The sequence below is a fragment of the Chelon labrosus genome (assembly GCF_963514085.1).
Source record: "Chelon labrosus genome assembly, chromosome: 8".
In the NCBI taxonomy this organism is placed as follows: Eukaryota; Metazoa; Chordata; class Actinopteri; order Mugiliformes; family Mugilidae; genus Chelon; species Chelon labrosus.
Window position 1 is genome coordinate 21729312 of NC_140358.1, and position 15626 is coordinate 21744937.

The 15626-nt window shown below is 42.5% G+C and overlaps 1 protein-coding gene across 1 annotated transcript in view; it reads right to left on the reverse strand.

The window, feature by feature from the left end:
• LOC311491849 (mitogen-activated protein kinase kinase kinase kinase 4) overlaps positions 1–15626 on the reverse strand; it is a 65531-nt gene that overhangs the window by 8861 nt on the left and 41044 nt on the right. The window contains exons 17-30 of the mRNA XM_084549888.1: positions 15001–15135; positions 14743–14880; positions 12470–12540; positions 10792–10871; positions 8533–8621; positions 8140–8234; positions 7266–7350; positions 6974–7141; positions 6337–6445; positions 5748–5903; positions 5352–5495; positions 4505–4639; positions 4271–4371; positions 3220–3369 (exon numbers count right to left, since the gene is read on the reverse strand). Coding sequence (XP_084406014.1) covers positions 3220–3369; positions 4271–4371; positions 4505–4639; positions 5352–5495; positions 5748–5903; positions 6337–6445; positions 6974–7141; positions 7266–7350; positions 8140–8234; positions 8533–8621; positions 10792–10871; positions 12470–12540; positions 14743–14880; positions 15001–15135 — 1656 coding nt within the window. The remainder of the gene's footprint in view (positions 1–3219; positions 3370–4270; positions 4372–4504; positions 4640–5351; positions 5496–5747; positions 5904–6336; positions 6446–6973; positions 7142–7265; positions 7351–8139; positions 8235–8532; positions 8622–10791; positions 10872–12469; positions 12541–14742; positions 14881–15000; positions 15136–15626) is intronic.

Here is a 15626-nt window from a genome sequence, read left to right on the forward strand (position 1 = left end):
CAGTTAATGATCACCAGAGAAGGAGGACAGGAGGGATGTATTTTTAGAGCTTATTTCTATTGTCGGGCGTCTTTTCCCTTTCTCACTCCAACTGTCCCTTGCTTATAGAAAGTAGCACACATTAGAGGTGGCATGGGGCAGTATGTGTGTGTGCCTTTATGTTTAGAAAACACCTAAACACAAAATAAATTAAAAATAACCCGACTATACACTATGAATTATTATTAGCAGCATCACACTTAACACAGGAGCTAATCCTGAGTCTCCAGCTGCCTCTGCTCGTGCTAAAAACATATTTAACAGGATGTGTGACAATGTGGATGTGACTCACCACTGGCTACAGCAAGGTTTACATGCCCACATACACCAGAGAAGAGGAAAGAAAAAAGAAAAAGAAAAAGAAGGATAACCTGCTTCGTCTCTAATTGTAACAGCAGTGGGCGATTTGCTCACATTTAAAGACACGTTCATTTGCACCACCACTGCATTGCAACCTTTGTAGAGATGGAAAAAAGTTTTTCAAGGCTTCCGTAAGTCATTAAAACTCAAAGAAGTCTTGTGATTAACTGAGACTGAGGAAGTGAATGTAGCTGTGGTTAAATTTAGCAGTTCAGCGATTTTAGAAATCAGGGTTTGGATCATTGATGCGGTTTTCTGGCCCACAGCTTCTGTCAGCTTTCATTGCCGAGTAGTTAGCTTCCCTGCTCTTAATATATTTTACAGAAAGATATGTACATCACTTTATCTTCTTAGTGCAGAGTGATAAACATTGTGAGCAACCATTTGGGGAGGGGTGGAAGGGGCTGGACTCTATCCCAGCTGTCATTGGGCGAGAGCCGGAGTACACCTTGGACAGGTTGCTAGACTACTAACCTAACTAGCATGTCTTTGGACGGTGGGAGGAAGCTGGACTACCTGGAGAGAACCCACACAGACACGCGGAGAACATGCAAACTCCACACAGAAAGGCCCCAGTCGGCCAATGGATTCGGACCCAGAACCTTCTTGCTATGAGGCATCAATGCTAACATCAATGGCGCCTACCAATGAACATGAGGAAAATTTTTAAAGCGAAAGAGCTAAAGTAGATAATTCCTCTTAAAGGGGAACTCCGGCGCAAAATGAACCTGGGGTCAATAACACATGTGTACCGAGTTCGACCGTTCTCTGGTATTTGTTTTCATGCATTTGTTTTGTTAGTCAAATGTGACCAGTTTTCTACTCTCTTCGTTCAGTGCTTCTCTATGCTCTCAGTGCTTTCTTCCGGCAACAGACAGTTCAGTTTCCCCAAGATGGCGCCCGCCTGGATATGCGAGCCAGACGCGAACGGTACTGTGTTCCTTTTTTAATAAACTGCCTGTATACTTGCAAAGTTCTCAATGGTTCGGTTTACATGTAGAGACCCTAGTTATGCTACCGTGTAAGTGTGGTGATATTGTGAGCCTTGTTAGCGGTATAGAAATAGCGATTTCTTTGTATGTGTAGGTGTGCCCCGAAGGCTAGCGTTATACGCTAAATAGTGGTTTGCAAGAAAACTGGTCACATTTGACTAACAAAACAAATGCATGAAAACAAATACCAGAGAACGGTCGAACTCGGTACACATGTGTTATTAACCCCAGGTTCATTTTGAGCCGGAGTTCCCCTTTAAGTTGGTAAACAGGAAAACAGAGCTAAATGGATATTGGATGATCAGATCGACAAATAAATGCAAAAGGAGCTCTGACTCTCGGCGGTGGAAGTTTTAAGCTACGTCTTATGTGGGCGCTGAAGGAGAACCAATCAAGAATTCAAGCTTGGGTGGTACTTCTGCAATGGCTCTACAGAGAGACCACACTGTAGCCTACGCACTGTTGTAAGCATTTACATGTAAATAATAAAGCTGAGACAAAGGCAAGCTGAAAACATTTCACTTGCTTTCTGTTATGAGCTTGTTGCCAAACTGTGCTAATTCAAAAGGGCATCACTCATGACAGTCCTACAGAGGCAATTCCAAGAAATGTCTAAAAACTGTGGAGTGTCTCTTTAAATATTTTCCAAAATTACACCCCCTCCAAAGAAACTAACATACCAATAAACTAATCCTCATAAAACAGCCATAAAACAATATGTTGCAAAGATCAGAATGTGCACAAACATGTTTTTGACCCTGTCCTTATTAGATCGATTTCGACAGTTTTAATGAAAGCTCAAACGCCGTAAGAGGACTAAAACACAAAGACGTCTGAATAGAGAGGCGAACATGAGTCACAACACTCTGCTGCAGCCCACAGATGGAACAGAGAGGAAGAGGAAGAGAGCAATGCTACTTTGGTAAATGCAGAAAGAGAGAAGGTAAAAAAAAAAAAAAAAAAGAAATTAGGTGAAAATGAGAAAATGAACAATGACACACTGGTTGACAGGGTGACAGAGTGGGAGGAATAAAGGGAAAGAAAGATGAAAGACAATGATGTTTGACAGCTGTAGGCTGTGTGGGAGGAGAGTGGAGGGAGGTGGAGAGAGGAAAACAGGAGAAAATAGAGGAGAGCAGTGACTGACATCTGTAGAGGGTGAGTGGGCGGAGGAGTATGAGATACAGTACATCATGAGAGACATGAGGGGAGTGAGGGGATCCGGTTTACTGGGGAGATAACCGAGCCAAAAACAAAAGTCAGCTTTAACAGAGACCTCCAGCTACAGTGAGAACGATGTCTGTGTTATTGTTATATATAGGCAACCTCAAAGATCTCTTTGAAAGTTGATTGCCTATGTGTGGCTTTCATATACAGTTGCTACAGAAAGCAACTGGCTCTGCTGATCCTGCAATACATTCATTTAGTGACATATAAAAAAAAGGCTCAGCACAAAGTTTAGGAATAGCAATCAATGCTATACCATTTAGTAACCTGGGAAAAACTGTCAATTTAAGGGTAACAGCCACCTAAACATTACTGAAGACCAGGTATACACATGTAAGACAACAGTAGAAGGGGTTCAATGTGTTGCCCTCGCCTACAAAGTCCCCAGATCTAAATCTGATCGAGCGTCTGCGCCGCGTAAATCTGATCCACAGCAACTGAACCTCGAAAAAGACTTGCTGCTGACATCTTGTTGCCAGATAACACTGAGAACCTGTGGCATGTGGATAACCAGCAACACATTCTGTTTGAGGTTTACAACGCAGTTCATCAAAACGGCAACCTTTACAACTTGCTGCATACGTCCGTGGTGGATACTTACGTGCGTAGGCAGGTAGAGGTCGTACGGCGTCCCGGAGTCCACGTCTATGGCGTGGAAACCAGACAGAGAGCCGTAGATGACTTTTAACCTCTGACCTTCCTCCACCGTCAGGTCAACAGACAGTGGCTTTTGGGGGAGAGACCTAAACGACTGGACAGAGATATTCACACAATGAAAAATGTTAGATGGGATAGTGTGAGCACGTAAAGACAATCATTATCTTCACCTGCAACCTAACGAAAGTTGCTCCATTAACAACTACTTAGCAACTGACTATCGATTTGAAGAGCAGCTGTATAAGACATGGCATATTATCACTTCCAGAAGGTAGTATATTTTTGGCCTTTTTCCATGAAGAGAGGATTAAACTCCATAGAACAAGAAGGAAAAGTAGTCCAGGCCACAGAGGACAAACTTAAGTGGGACGCAGCTCTGCGGAGGGTGTCTGCGTGTATGTGTTTGGCAATAGAAGTGACCCAAATTTCTTTTCCCAATTTGTACCAATGTTTTGTCCTAGATATGAAAATATACGTGGTACAGATAAGACAATGGAGGACGGCGGGGTTAACCTGTTGGGTGATTTTAACTACGTCAGACAACGTGATCAAGGACGAAACTGAAGGAATCAAGAAGCTAGTTGAGCAGGTTAGATTGTAAACATATTGAATGCTTGAGATTAATTTTTATCCTCTGTATGGAGGCTATCTTGGACAGGACATATTATGTTTGTTAGGCTTTACATAGTAAAATAGTCTAAGTTTCACTTCACTCTAAGTTAGCATGCTACACCCAGCTTGCTAACATGACTACAATTGATTTATCTTGACCTGAAGTCAAGCGTTAGCTGGAAATGTTTAGGGTTACCAATATTTATATTGGTCTGATCATGGTCATCCCAAGAGGCTAACACTAATGAGTCTAATAAGACCATTGCATAATATTGTGGTCAGTGTACACACTGTATTGACCTATCATTACAATCAGGGCAAAGAGCTCCTAATGCTTTTCTTGAAAACACACACATAACATTTTATATTTAAACGCTACCAACCTTAAAGGCCATGAACTTGTGGTAGGGTTTTGGGGCCCAGGCATACACCTCCACCGCATTCTTCAACGCAATCACCAGGAACTTTATCTTCTCGTAGCGTACTGAAAAAAAAAACAAGGCAGACAAAAGAATCTTAAAAAGGTGAGTCCTGATTACATATTGAGCATGCAGTTCCAAAAACTTTCACCTTTATAGTTTGCACCGTAGAAAATAAAAATTGCAGCTTGTACTTACCCACTTTATAGTGTACGCAGCCCTCCAAGTCACCTACTGACGTCCAGCCCTGTCTCTTCTCCACCTCAGGGTCATTATGGAGGATTTTATTCCTTAACCAGGACAAGTAGTAGAGACGCAGCTTGTTCTTTTTACCTATAGTCAGAAGCAGAAGGATGAAGGTGAATCCTGCTTTATTGACACATAGAAGAGTTATCATTCATCCAGTTCTTCTGACTCACTGAAAAAATTCCCTCACATTATCATATGATACTTTGGGATAAGAAAGGTGAGAGGTCAAAATGCACTTTGTTTACTCTGTTTATGTTTGTATCATTGTTAGGAATAAATCAAATACACCAATCAGCCACAACATTAAAACCACTGTCAGGAGAAGTGAATATCATTGACCATCTTGTGATAATTCAATGTTCTTCTGGGAAACGTTTGGACATGGCATTCCTGTGGATGTTACTTAGACATGTAGCACCCGCCTAGACCTGGCCTCGAAATTCACTAGATCTCAAACTGATCAAGTATCTGTGGGATGATCCACAGAGGCCCCTCCCCTCAAAGGACCCCACTAACAACGTTCTGTTGCCAGACACCACAGGACACCCTCAGAAGGCCCATGTCCATTCTCTGATGAGTCACAACTGATCTGGAGGCACAAGGGAAACCTACACAATATTAGGAAGGTGATCATAATGTTATGTCTGATTGATGTATTGTAACATTATAAAGCAACCCTCAGTCAGTTACTTCCTAGTTTTTCTAGGTCCTCTGAAGGATGTATATCCTGTAGGTGTACTGCACTGTGTACGGTCAAGTACTGAATGTCATATACGTGAACTTGCACCAACAGTACCTGATATAGTAATCAGCACGTTTAGTCCTTCCAACACATCCATCTGTTGAAACCTTCTTCTGCTGATGAGTGAGTAGACTTTCCCTTGACCACTTCGATCCAGCAGCCACAAGCCGTTCTCTGTCCCCACCAACAGATTCACACCTGCAGGACAAAACAAACACACAGATCAACTCTAACTCTTCATGCATCCATCTATATATACACTAGCCTGGAGCAGCCAGACTCAATTCACAAAGTTTGTGGATGAGAGAACTTCAAGATGGCTTCCAAGCTTACATGTATACACATAACTGTAAATCTGTATTTCAGTGAAGCATTCTTTTGTTTCATTCCCTGTCACGTCTACATGTTGTATAAATAAGGTATTTCAAAGACAAATATAAAGTTACACACCCCACAGTCCAGCACAAAGAACCTCAGCGTTGAACTTCTTCTTGTACTTGCGGATCTCTGGAGTGTCGCTTTGTGGTCGAATGTTTGTTGGGTTCACATTCACCACAGAGCCCTTCCTGTGGTTCTCTCTCTTGATTGGTTCGCCCTTACTACCCGCTGCACCGGGACAAAAAAAAAACAAGTAAAATATGGTTGAGATTTGTTTAGTTGCACCAAAAGAAAAACTGTTCTCGCCTACAATTATCTCTACAAAACAGCGACAAAATATTACTATTATTATAGAGGATTAATTTAAACTATGTTTAATGATTTGTTGTCTAACATTTGAAACTGTATATCTGATTATCATCATTAATAATTACACCAATATCTGGCAGCTAGCACAGCTTGTCATGCAGTAGTACAGGAAGAATATAAAAAGCTATTATTCTTCAATGGGAAGCCATTGCCACACCCTCAAACTCACAAAGGCCAAACTTCAATTGGACAATAGTGTGTGGAGCTGACTGCGGCATTTAAAATGAAAAAGTAATTAATTAATAAGTATTCTAAAGTGTATGTTTGTGTATTGTACAGTAAGTGTACTCACTGGGGCTCTGTGGTGGCGATGACGTGGGAATCAGTCTTGGATCAATGAAGGACAGGAAGGAGGAGGAAGAAGATGTCGGGGTGTTTTTGCCAGTAGGACTGCCGACATCCTGATGAGCACAACGACAGACACAGTCACTAAGTACAATTTCTTTTTTTTTTAATTGCCTGATATCTTCGCTGCATAAACAAAAACACAATTACTACTCGCGGCTTCACAGATCAGTGACTACAACTCTGCCATCTTCCAGCAACGATCCGTCTTTGTGTTTTCTACGTGAGACTTATTCCAGTCTTTTAACAACAAGGGCAGTCTTGCTTCTAATTGTGTATAAGGAAATATAAAATGCAAGGTTGGCTGAGCAAGAAAGGTTATTCTGAATGTAGATGGAGTAATAAAACACAGCACGGTACTGATGCTGATCACGCTACACTGTGCCACCACCTCCCCCTGGTGGATAAATGTAATTAATGCAGCTGGATACATGTATTTCCTAAAGCCATAAAAACAAGACCCAATGATAACTTGGACTTTACCAAACTGAATAAATCTCAACAAATTAATGTGTATGTGTGTGGATTCCTGAAAGGTTGTCTATCTGTTTGTGTTTGTTACAAACTGATCCCATTAAACTTACATGTAGTTCCTGGTGCGTGGGCGATGCAGGAGCCGAGGGCGATCTCAAGTAACTAAGTTCATGTGTTCGCTGCTGCTGGCCCAGTGCATTATGGGTAGGACTGGAAGAAGACGTTTTCTGCAGAAGATCCGGCAACAGGTAGGTATCATCTGAACTTAACCCCGAGAACTACAGGACAGTCACGGACAAAGCAGCAAGATAAGGGGAGTGAAATGGATGAAAAGCTCCAGGAAGTCTCCTAAAGAGGGACTGCTCAGCGAACACAGAGCTTGTTATTATGTGCGTCGGGTACCTGGTTAAGATTGTGGTGAGGTTGCAGGACGATGCCATCGGGTATTCCTCTGAAGTATTTGCCTTTTCCATTGGACAGGCCAGACCTTGAAACACACAGGTCAAGACTTTAGACCAGAATCTGACTACATGCGCTGCATTTAGTAGTTAGAAACAACATCAATGCATCTTACAGATGAGCAGTTATAAAAAAAGTAAAGAAAACAAGGCAGAGTTACTTCCTGGGAGCAGCAAAATATTATATTCTACTAATATAGTTTTCTTCTGTATGTTTGGGATGACCAATGACACATTTAACATAGGATTCAATTCCTGCGTGATGCAAAGTGAGAAGTTTTGAAAGCGTTGGTGGTTTAACTTTGCCTTGGTAGTCAGCAGAAATATTTCAACATGCAGAATTTCTCAGAATAGGCATTTCCTTAGTAGGCACAATGACTTTTTACTAATTTCTCTTCTCCGGTTTGTTAATAATGGTTTCACAACTGGTGCACCGTATCTTGTAACAGGCCCTGTCTCGTAACTGTGTCGTTTGGAAACAACGGGGAGATCGCCCTTTTGGGCTGGCAATGTACACTGATCAGCCTTGACATTATTACCACCTTCCTAATGTTGTGTAGGGCCTTCTGAATGTTGTTAGTGGGTGCCTTTGGGTCCTATGGGTCCTATGGGTTGAGGGGGTCTCTGTGGCTCTCAGGCTTGTTCCAGTGAATCCCACAGATACTTGATCAGTTTGGGATCTAGGGAATGTTTTTAGAGTTGTTCCTAAGCCGTTTTTGTGTGTGAGGATGGCTGCTGACATCAAGGAGTGTCATTGCTATGGGGTGGGGTTGCACAATATAACATCCACAAAGCAAGAACTAGACCGAAGGCTTCACCTGGTCCTTTCTTCGTCGTCGCTGCTTCCAACCTCATCACTAGACGAGGAGTATTCCGTGGCCTTGTTGAGCCGAGCCAGGGCGGATTTGACTCCCTGCGTGGGGCGAAGGAACAATATGAGTAAGAGAGGTGAAGTGAGTCAAAATAAATCACAGCTGAGTGGTATGTATGAAGATCAAAACATGAGGAAATCTTTAGTGTTAGTGAAAAGGGGGAATTTTGTTGATGGCGTGGGACATTTGTACATCAACATCCGGTGTTCTTGTCATTTTTGAAGTGATCTACTCAACCTAGATTTCCACTCCATTTACATTGAAGAGTCAGATTAGGCAGATTTATAAGGAGCATGTTGATATTTGTACAAATGTCAAAAGAAAAAAAATTGTACTTACTTGTGTCTGTCCACTGGTTATGTTTTCTGTCCTCCTATGCGGCTGCTGCAGACGGTGCTGTAGGAGAGGACTCTCCAACTTGAAGTAACCTAAAATACACGGACACAAACACACACGTTGGCAGGGGTTACGCAGCGTGAGAGTAACAGCTGGTTGGTGTTAAGCAAAAACACCCTTAACAGACTGATATTAGTGGCGAGATGCGTAATTACCATGGACAAACGAGGCCATTTTCAAATAATGGCAGCCTGTGCCGGCCTCTACGTGGGATCACTCGGTTAGACTGCTTTATAGCCATAAACTGTAATTGCGGAGCTGTGCTGGAGTAAGTGCTAATCACAGGACTAAGAGACTACTCATATTGTCTACACTGCTAATTATTTTAGAATAAACGTATTTTTAGATGAGACAAATTGTGTTAAAAAGGTGACCGCTGATATTGAAACACATCTAATGACAGTGTTTATTTCTAACCCTTGACACGGCGCAATGACAGGTAAACACATCTCTGGCATATTTGCAACATTAGCATTAGCATGTGGCAATATTCACTCTATTCATAGCTCTGATATGATTTAAATATCTAAAAAGCTCTTTAGCAGCTAAATCCTCCACCATCTTCACCAGTTAATTGCCAAATGTTTGGTGCTGGTTGGTACTATACAGTGGGCTTTTAATGATTTTCCACTGGAAACAGATGACTGGTGCAATTGAATAAAAACTGTAAAGATGCAGGCAGTAAAATTCAAGATGCTGGACCAAAAACAAAGCTACAAAGTTTTACAGAGCTGAGAAGAACTGCAAAGTTTGGACATAAGTCGCTGTGGCGTTTAAACTTCAAACCACCCCTCTCAAATTCCATCTTTTTATTGTATGCTATTATTAAAATATCGACTGGAGCAGTGTGTTTAATGTATTTGTGGATTTGGGTTAGTACCAAGTTGTTCCAAGAACCACTTCCTAGATGGTACAAGAAGAATTGTCTCTGTTGTTGCTACGGAGGTTTCAGCATTGTGCTGCAGTTTTGAGCACAAATATGATTGTTTTGTAGAACAAAACAGGAAAAGGCCACTGTTTTTTTTTTCATTGCATACCAAGAGTTTCCGGCAATGGCAGAAATGTGAGAAGCTGAGAAAATTCCTCTTTGCTTCAAGAATCAAAGGGCTTCATGGGAAATACATGACAAACAGGCTACTAATCCCTCGCTCCACAACCAACTGCATTATCACAGTTTTCTTATCAATCTTTAAATTTAATACATCAATGCCACAAATCTGCTCCGCAATAATAATATAGTTCAAAGAAGTAAGCAGCTTGTTCTTGGCTGTGAATGAGCAGATAAAGGTAAAGGCTTTTTACCACAGCAGAGCTGCAGGGGGGAGTCTCAAGGAGAATCTCTGATCTGTGGCTCCACACAAAGGTGGCCGAAGCCACCAGCCAAAACTGAGTGGGAGGTGTGAAAAGTTGCTTCCTTCCAACTACACACAGAGGGCAACTTTGAAACACTAAACACATTCCCCCCCCCCCCCCCCCCCCCCCCCCTCCTCTCTATCTATCCCAACAAAAGTAGCCTCCCTGCTGCCAGCCACAGAGGACACAGAGCTTTGCTGGCTCTTTCTTCCTCTCTGGACACACAGAAGAGAGGGCAAGCTTTGAGTGCATCGCAGTGTTGTTGTACAGCGTACTCCTATCAGCCACAACATTAAAACCACTGACAGGAGAAGTGAATAATATTGATCATCTTGTGACGATTTACTGTTCTGCTGGGAAACTTTTGGACCTGGCATTCACTCATGTGGATGCCAGACTTAGACATGTAGCACCCACCTAGACCAGACCAGGCACCCCCACCCCATAGCAATGACACTCCTTGAAGGCAGCAGCCATCCCCAGCAGGATGCAGCTTGACACAGACACACACATAAAAACGTAGGAACAACTCAAAAAAAGAACAGCACAATGTTGACCTGGCCTCCAAATTCACTAGATCTCAAACTGATCAAGTATCAGTATATTAGGAAGGTGGTCATAATGTTATGCCTGATCAGTGTATGTGTCAGGCATGAGGTGAGAGTGCATAGGTCTGTCGCTAAGAAATAAAGCTAGCTCTTTAAAACAAACTAAAATTATTTAAAAAAAACATAAAAGAAAAACCATGAAAGAATCGTCCACTTTATCCAGGACCAGCTCCAGAGCGTATATATTGAGGGGTTCATTTTTATTTACTGGTAACAGCACATGACTGAAGGTGACACAAACCTGGGTGGTTGCTGCTGGAGGATGAGGTTCCGTGAGACGCAGACCTTCCACTCTTATCTGCCATAGACACTGGACTGCCACTAGATGGCGAGAGAGGCACACAGACAGAATCGCAGATTAAACACCAGAGGTACAGTCAGATCTGCTATATACACATTCATGTGTCTGATCTTGAGCATATCTTTCACACTGTCACTGCAATGACCCAATTTTCCTCCCTATTATCTTGGTCTAATTGAAAGTGATCACCCAAGCTAAACTAATCTGACCTGTCCACCGAGTTGTAGTGTGATAGAAACCCTCACCATATATAAGACTCACTCTAGCAGAAAGAATACCTGCGTGGTTAAAATACCTTGTTAATACCATGGCTACAATACCAAAGATAACTGATGAGGTATGTATGTTAGCATTCTCCTGCAGACTAATGTTATTAGTGCTTCTATTGCTTCCAATTTAAGGACAAATGGATTTATTGTTTCTTAATGATGCTGAGCTATCCCTCCAAATTCCATTGCTCCAGGCTTCCAGCTCAGTTGATGTAAATTGAGCTGGTACGTGGTCAAGAAGAAACCCACTGACATCCATCTGTTGTTTCAACCAGTAGAATACATACGTTATTAGAAGAACATGTGGTAGACGGTAGTTGTGTGGAAGTAAAGGAGTAAAATGAGATTTATTCGGATATATTTATATACAAAGTAATTACTCTCAAAGTGACATGTCATTTTTTTTATTCCTAAGACTACATTAAAACACATGAACTACACTAACTGGATGCCACCAAAAGGAGAAATGAGTCACAAGGCAACAATCTCTGACGGAGCACGGACATCTCCCTAGAAAGACACACCAACGTGACACATCAAGTTGTTGGCTGGCCGGGTGTCAGTGGCTGTGACCCTAGTTTTTCCGGTGTCTCCCACACCGTTGCCACAACCAGTGTCAGCGGTTTTTCAGCCGATTCAGCATCAGAATGAGCCGATGAAGAGCCATCACTCTGGCCTACACGCAAAAGACGTTCCTCTTTGTTTTTATTTTCTATTTTCTTTAAAATAAGCAGCAAAATGATCATCTATGATCAGCATGATTCAGGAGAGGCCAGCGCTGTGTGACAGCTTCTAGACTTTCTTAGCTTCCTAGCCTCCCAGCTAATAGTAGCTCTTCCTGTTTCTCCTTTGAATGACGAATACTGACTACTGCCACCTGCTGGTGTGGAGAGTTACTTCCTTTCACACGGGTACAGACGGTACGTGCTAGCTGGCTGCTGTCTGTAAAACCGCAAGCTAAAGGATGCTAAAAAATGCACCTTAAAGCAGAGGGGAATTTTGCATTGCAATTAACCATTAAGGGATATAACATTAAATACATAATACATTAAATTTCTACTCAAATTCCACAATCCTGATACCAAATGTGACACCAAAAAGACGCCTTAAACCAATGAATACATTTTAACATAAACAAAATAACTGCTGCACCCCTAAACATTGCCTTTAACAGACTGAACCAAAGCCTTTGCGAATGCTATGTGTGGAGCATTACTACACCCTACTCCAGCTTTCTTCCTTTGGTAACAATTGTACAACAGAAACACAAGCGCTGTCATGTTTTGTTTGACATTAACTTGGCACTTAAGTTTCGGTTCTAGAGATCCCTAGTGCAATAAGTGGTCTACCTCGAGGCGGCCCTCTTGTGTCCCATCACCAGCTCTCTGCAGTAGAATTTAGAGGTAGTGCGTTCTGGGACCTGGAAGATACAAAAGCAAAGTCAATTTACCAGATTGAAAAAAAAGAAAAGGAAAAGAAAGAAACACACATGGATAGAGGATACAAAGATCATAGTCTCCCGGAGGTCTTGACTGCGTGTTTCACTTTTCATAAAGAGCTCTTAACAAGAATCTTACATGCAGCCAAGCAGAGTTTCATCTAATTATAGGAAGGTTATGAAAGCTTTATATACAACAACGTTTGCAGTGCCTGAAAGGCTGCAGAGCTGTGCGCAATAAAAATTTTAATAACCCACAGAGAGATATTTATTACTGAGAATCTAACGAGACCATTTGGCTGCGCTATTTATTAACAGTTCGGAGTTGCTCCTCGAAACACATGAAAGCCAAGTCCAAATCTTACACTATCTTATAACAAGGTATTGGTTTTGACACTAAAATCTTTTCTGGATATCAAGCAGGACAAAATACTATCATGGGATATTTCTGTTCTGACCTTTATTTTGAAAAAATACTGCACTCATGATAAAAGAAGAAGTGTTTCTGTGAGTCTCTGTGTTAACGTGCCAAAAGGCATTGTGTTCTTTTTCTTTTTTCACGTCCTACCAAGCAGCTGGCAACCTTCTGACCTCTCGTCTCGTGGGTCACACGAGACAGTCGCGGAGAGGAAGACACACCCAGCAAAGCAGGAAGACATCTGTGGGAATACCTATCATCCTCTTGACAAGATGCCCACATCCTGCATCGACCCCTTCTCAACACACACACACACACTTTTCTGTGGCTATCTTTGTGAGGACAATCACCGACGCGATGCATTTCCCTCGCACTGATGTGACCGTCTGAAGTAAGCGGCTTAATCTAAACCTAATTCTAACTTTACCCATAAAACCAAGTCTCTAAAACAGCTTAAACAGCCAGTGGGAGGAGTGTGAGAGAAAGTGTGGACCTCACTCTGATTGTCTAACTCTCACTGGTCATACAGTGTGTGTGTGTGTGTTGTACAAACACAAACACACGGCTTCCTGTCTATTACTGTGGTGCACACATTACAAAGCCCTGAGTACTTTAGGCTTTTGACGGCGTAGCTACCCCGACAGCGCAGAGCATACGCAGACACGTAGCTGATGTGCACTTCCCCAGAAATGTTACCACGCACCGCGGCGACGCAGGCCGCAAGAGCTGTGATTGGTCCGCTTGGCAGTAGCGTGTCTTCGCTTCAGTATTACCGGCTGCTTCTCCATCTTCTCCAATTGTTTTGGATCAACAGAGATGGAAAATACTGAGGAAAGGTTGACTGAGGAGGGTCGAAGGTTCAAACATTTGCATGACTCGTCTTCGGCGAAATTTGGGCGAAAGTTTCAGTCCCTATTGTTGAAAGTGAAGCAGGAAGTGAAACGCAGCTACGTGCGTAGGCTACGTGCATAGGTTACAGCGGGTATGTCCTGCAGTACCTAAATGAGGATTGGTAAAGTGAATGCAAACAGATGTCAAATGTGTGACTGCACAGTGTTGCTGGTGCCCTCATCAACAGTTTCATAGCCTCTCTATTGGTTTAAAGCAGCTACAGTCACCTCACCATAAGAGAGAGTAGAGTTATCAACTGCTCTATCGACTCCATATGGCCGCCTGTGGTCCTACAACACAACATAGCAGACATACAGCTTTATTGGGCCCCCCCTCTGGTCTCTGTGGTAGTTATTAGTTGTTTTATCAACTCCATATGGTGTTCCGTTAGTAAATACACCTACCAGCTTATTCTCTTTGTAAAGCACTTAGCAGGGGACCAGAGATATTAGCAGGAGAGAGCGAATGAACGGTGCGTTTTTTTTTCTGCTTGTGAGGAAGATGCTTTTCGTTAGCGGCACTCCGCCACAGCTCCTCTCCTTCCTCCCATCTCGAGTGCACAAACAAACTTTCCCCATAAACAAACACACACCCACGTTTATACCAACCCTCATGCTGCGCGCACCACTTCCTCAGCTCGGTGTGACCAGAATATAAGATGCCTAACACACGCATTATGCCACGCTCATGTGATGCTGGCTGCATCCTGTGACTGGCATGACAATAACAACAACTTCCTCCTTTTGAAGGCGGACAGGAAAACAAAATAAACATCAGGTTGGTTTATGTCTCATTTATGCCAGACGTCCAAAACTGCTGGCGCTGTAACCCGATGCGTTATTATTAAGGAGCTAAAAGAACAGATGATTACTCACTTTAGGTGGAGTCTCCATGGGGTCCCAGAAGACACTGTCAGTTGGGGACATGGGGGGATATGGGGATAAGGGGGAGATGGCCATATCTGACAAAGAGCTGCTGTGAGGGGCATCTCGACTGGAGCGGAGATTGGCATTCTGGGGGCGGAAAAAAATAATCCAAGGATGAATTTGTGGCTAAGCACTTCAAGCAACATTATCCAAATTATTCTGACTGGAAAACAGAGTGAGTGCATAATGTGATATAATTGTGTATACCTGGTTGAAGTGAGCTCTCTGCATGGCAGGAGTACAAGGACTGGAGCTGCTTCCAGATCCCAGCCTCGAGTGCATCTGGCTGGGCAGACCGGCTGCCAAAAGCAACCTGGCCAAGTTTGATTCCTGGAGTTCCATCTAAAACATAAAGCAACGCATAAGACTGCCTCGTTTCTGTCTGTGTGTGTAGACTCTAGTCAAAAGGAGGTTGGAATGAAGGTTAGAACGTGGTTAAAACATTAGGTATGTATTCTAATACTACAGTCCTGCACTAAATCTCTCTTCATTGTTCTTATGTTCAGTTCGTGCTGAAACAGCGTCAGAAAGGTAAAGGTAATTCAATACAGATCATTCTGGAGGATGTAGCTGGTGGTGCTGTTACATTAGTGGACTGGTAAGTGAGTTTGTATCTTGTTGGAACCTTTTTTTAGGTGTTGATTGAAGAGCATCGTAGTATCTAGAAGCTGAACTAGTGTCTGATAGTCTAATAGAACTATATTCTGTAAACTGAGAACTAGTCGCTCTGATAACTGTTGTCATTAATTCAGAGATCTGATCTGATATCATTCCAGCGCACTGTATATCGAAACTGTCCACGCAACAGTGGGAGATGTATCTTACCTATGCTT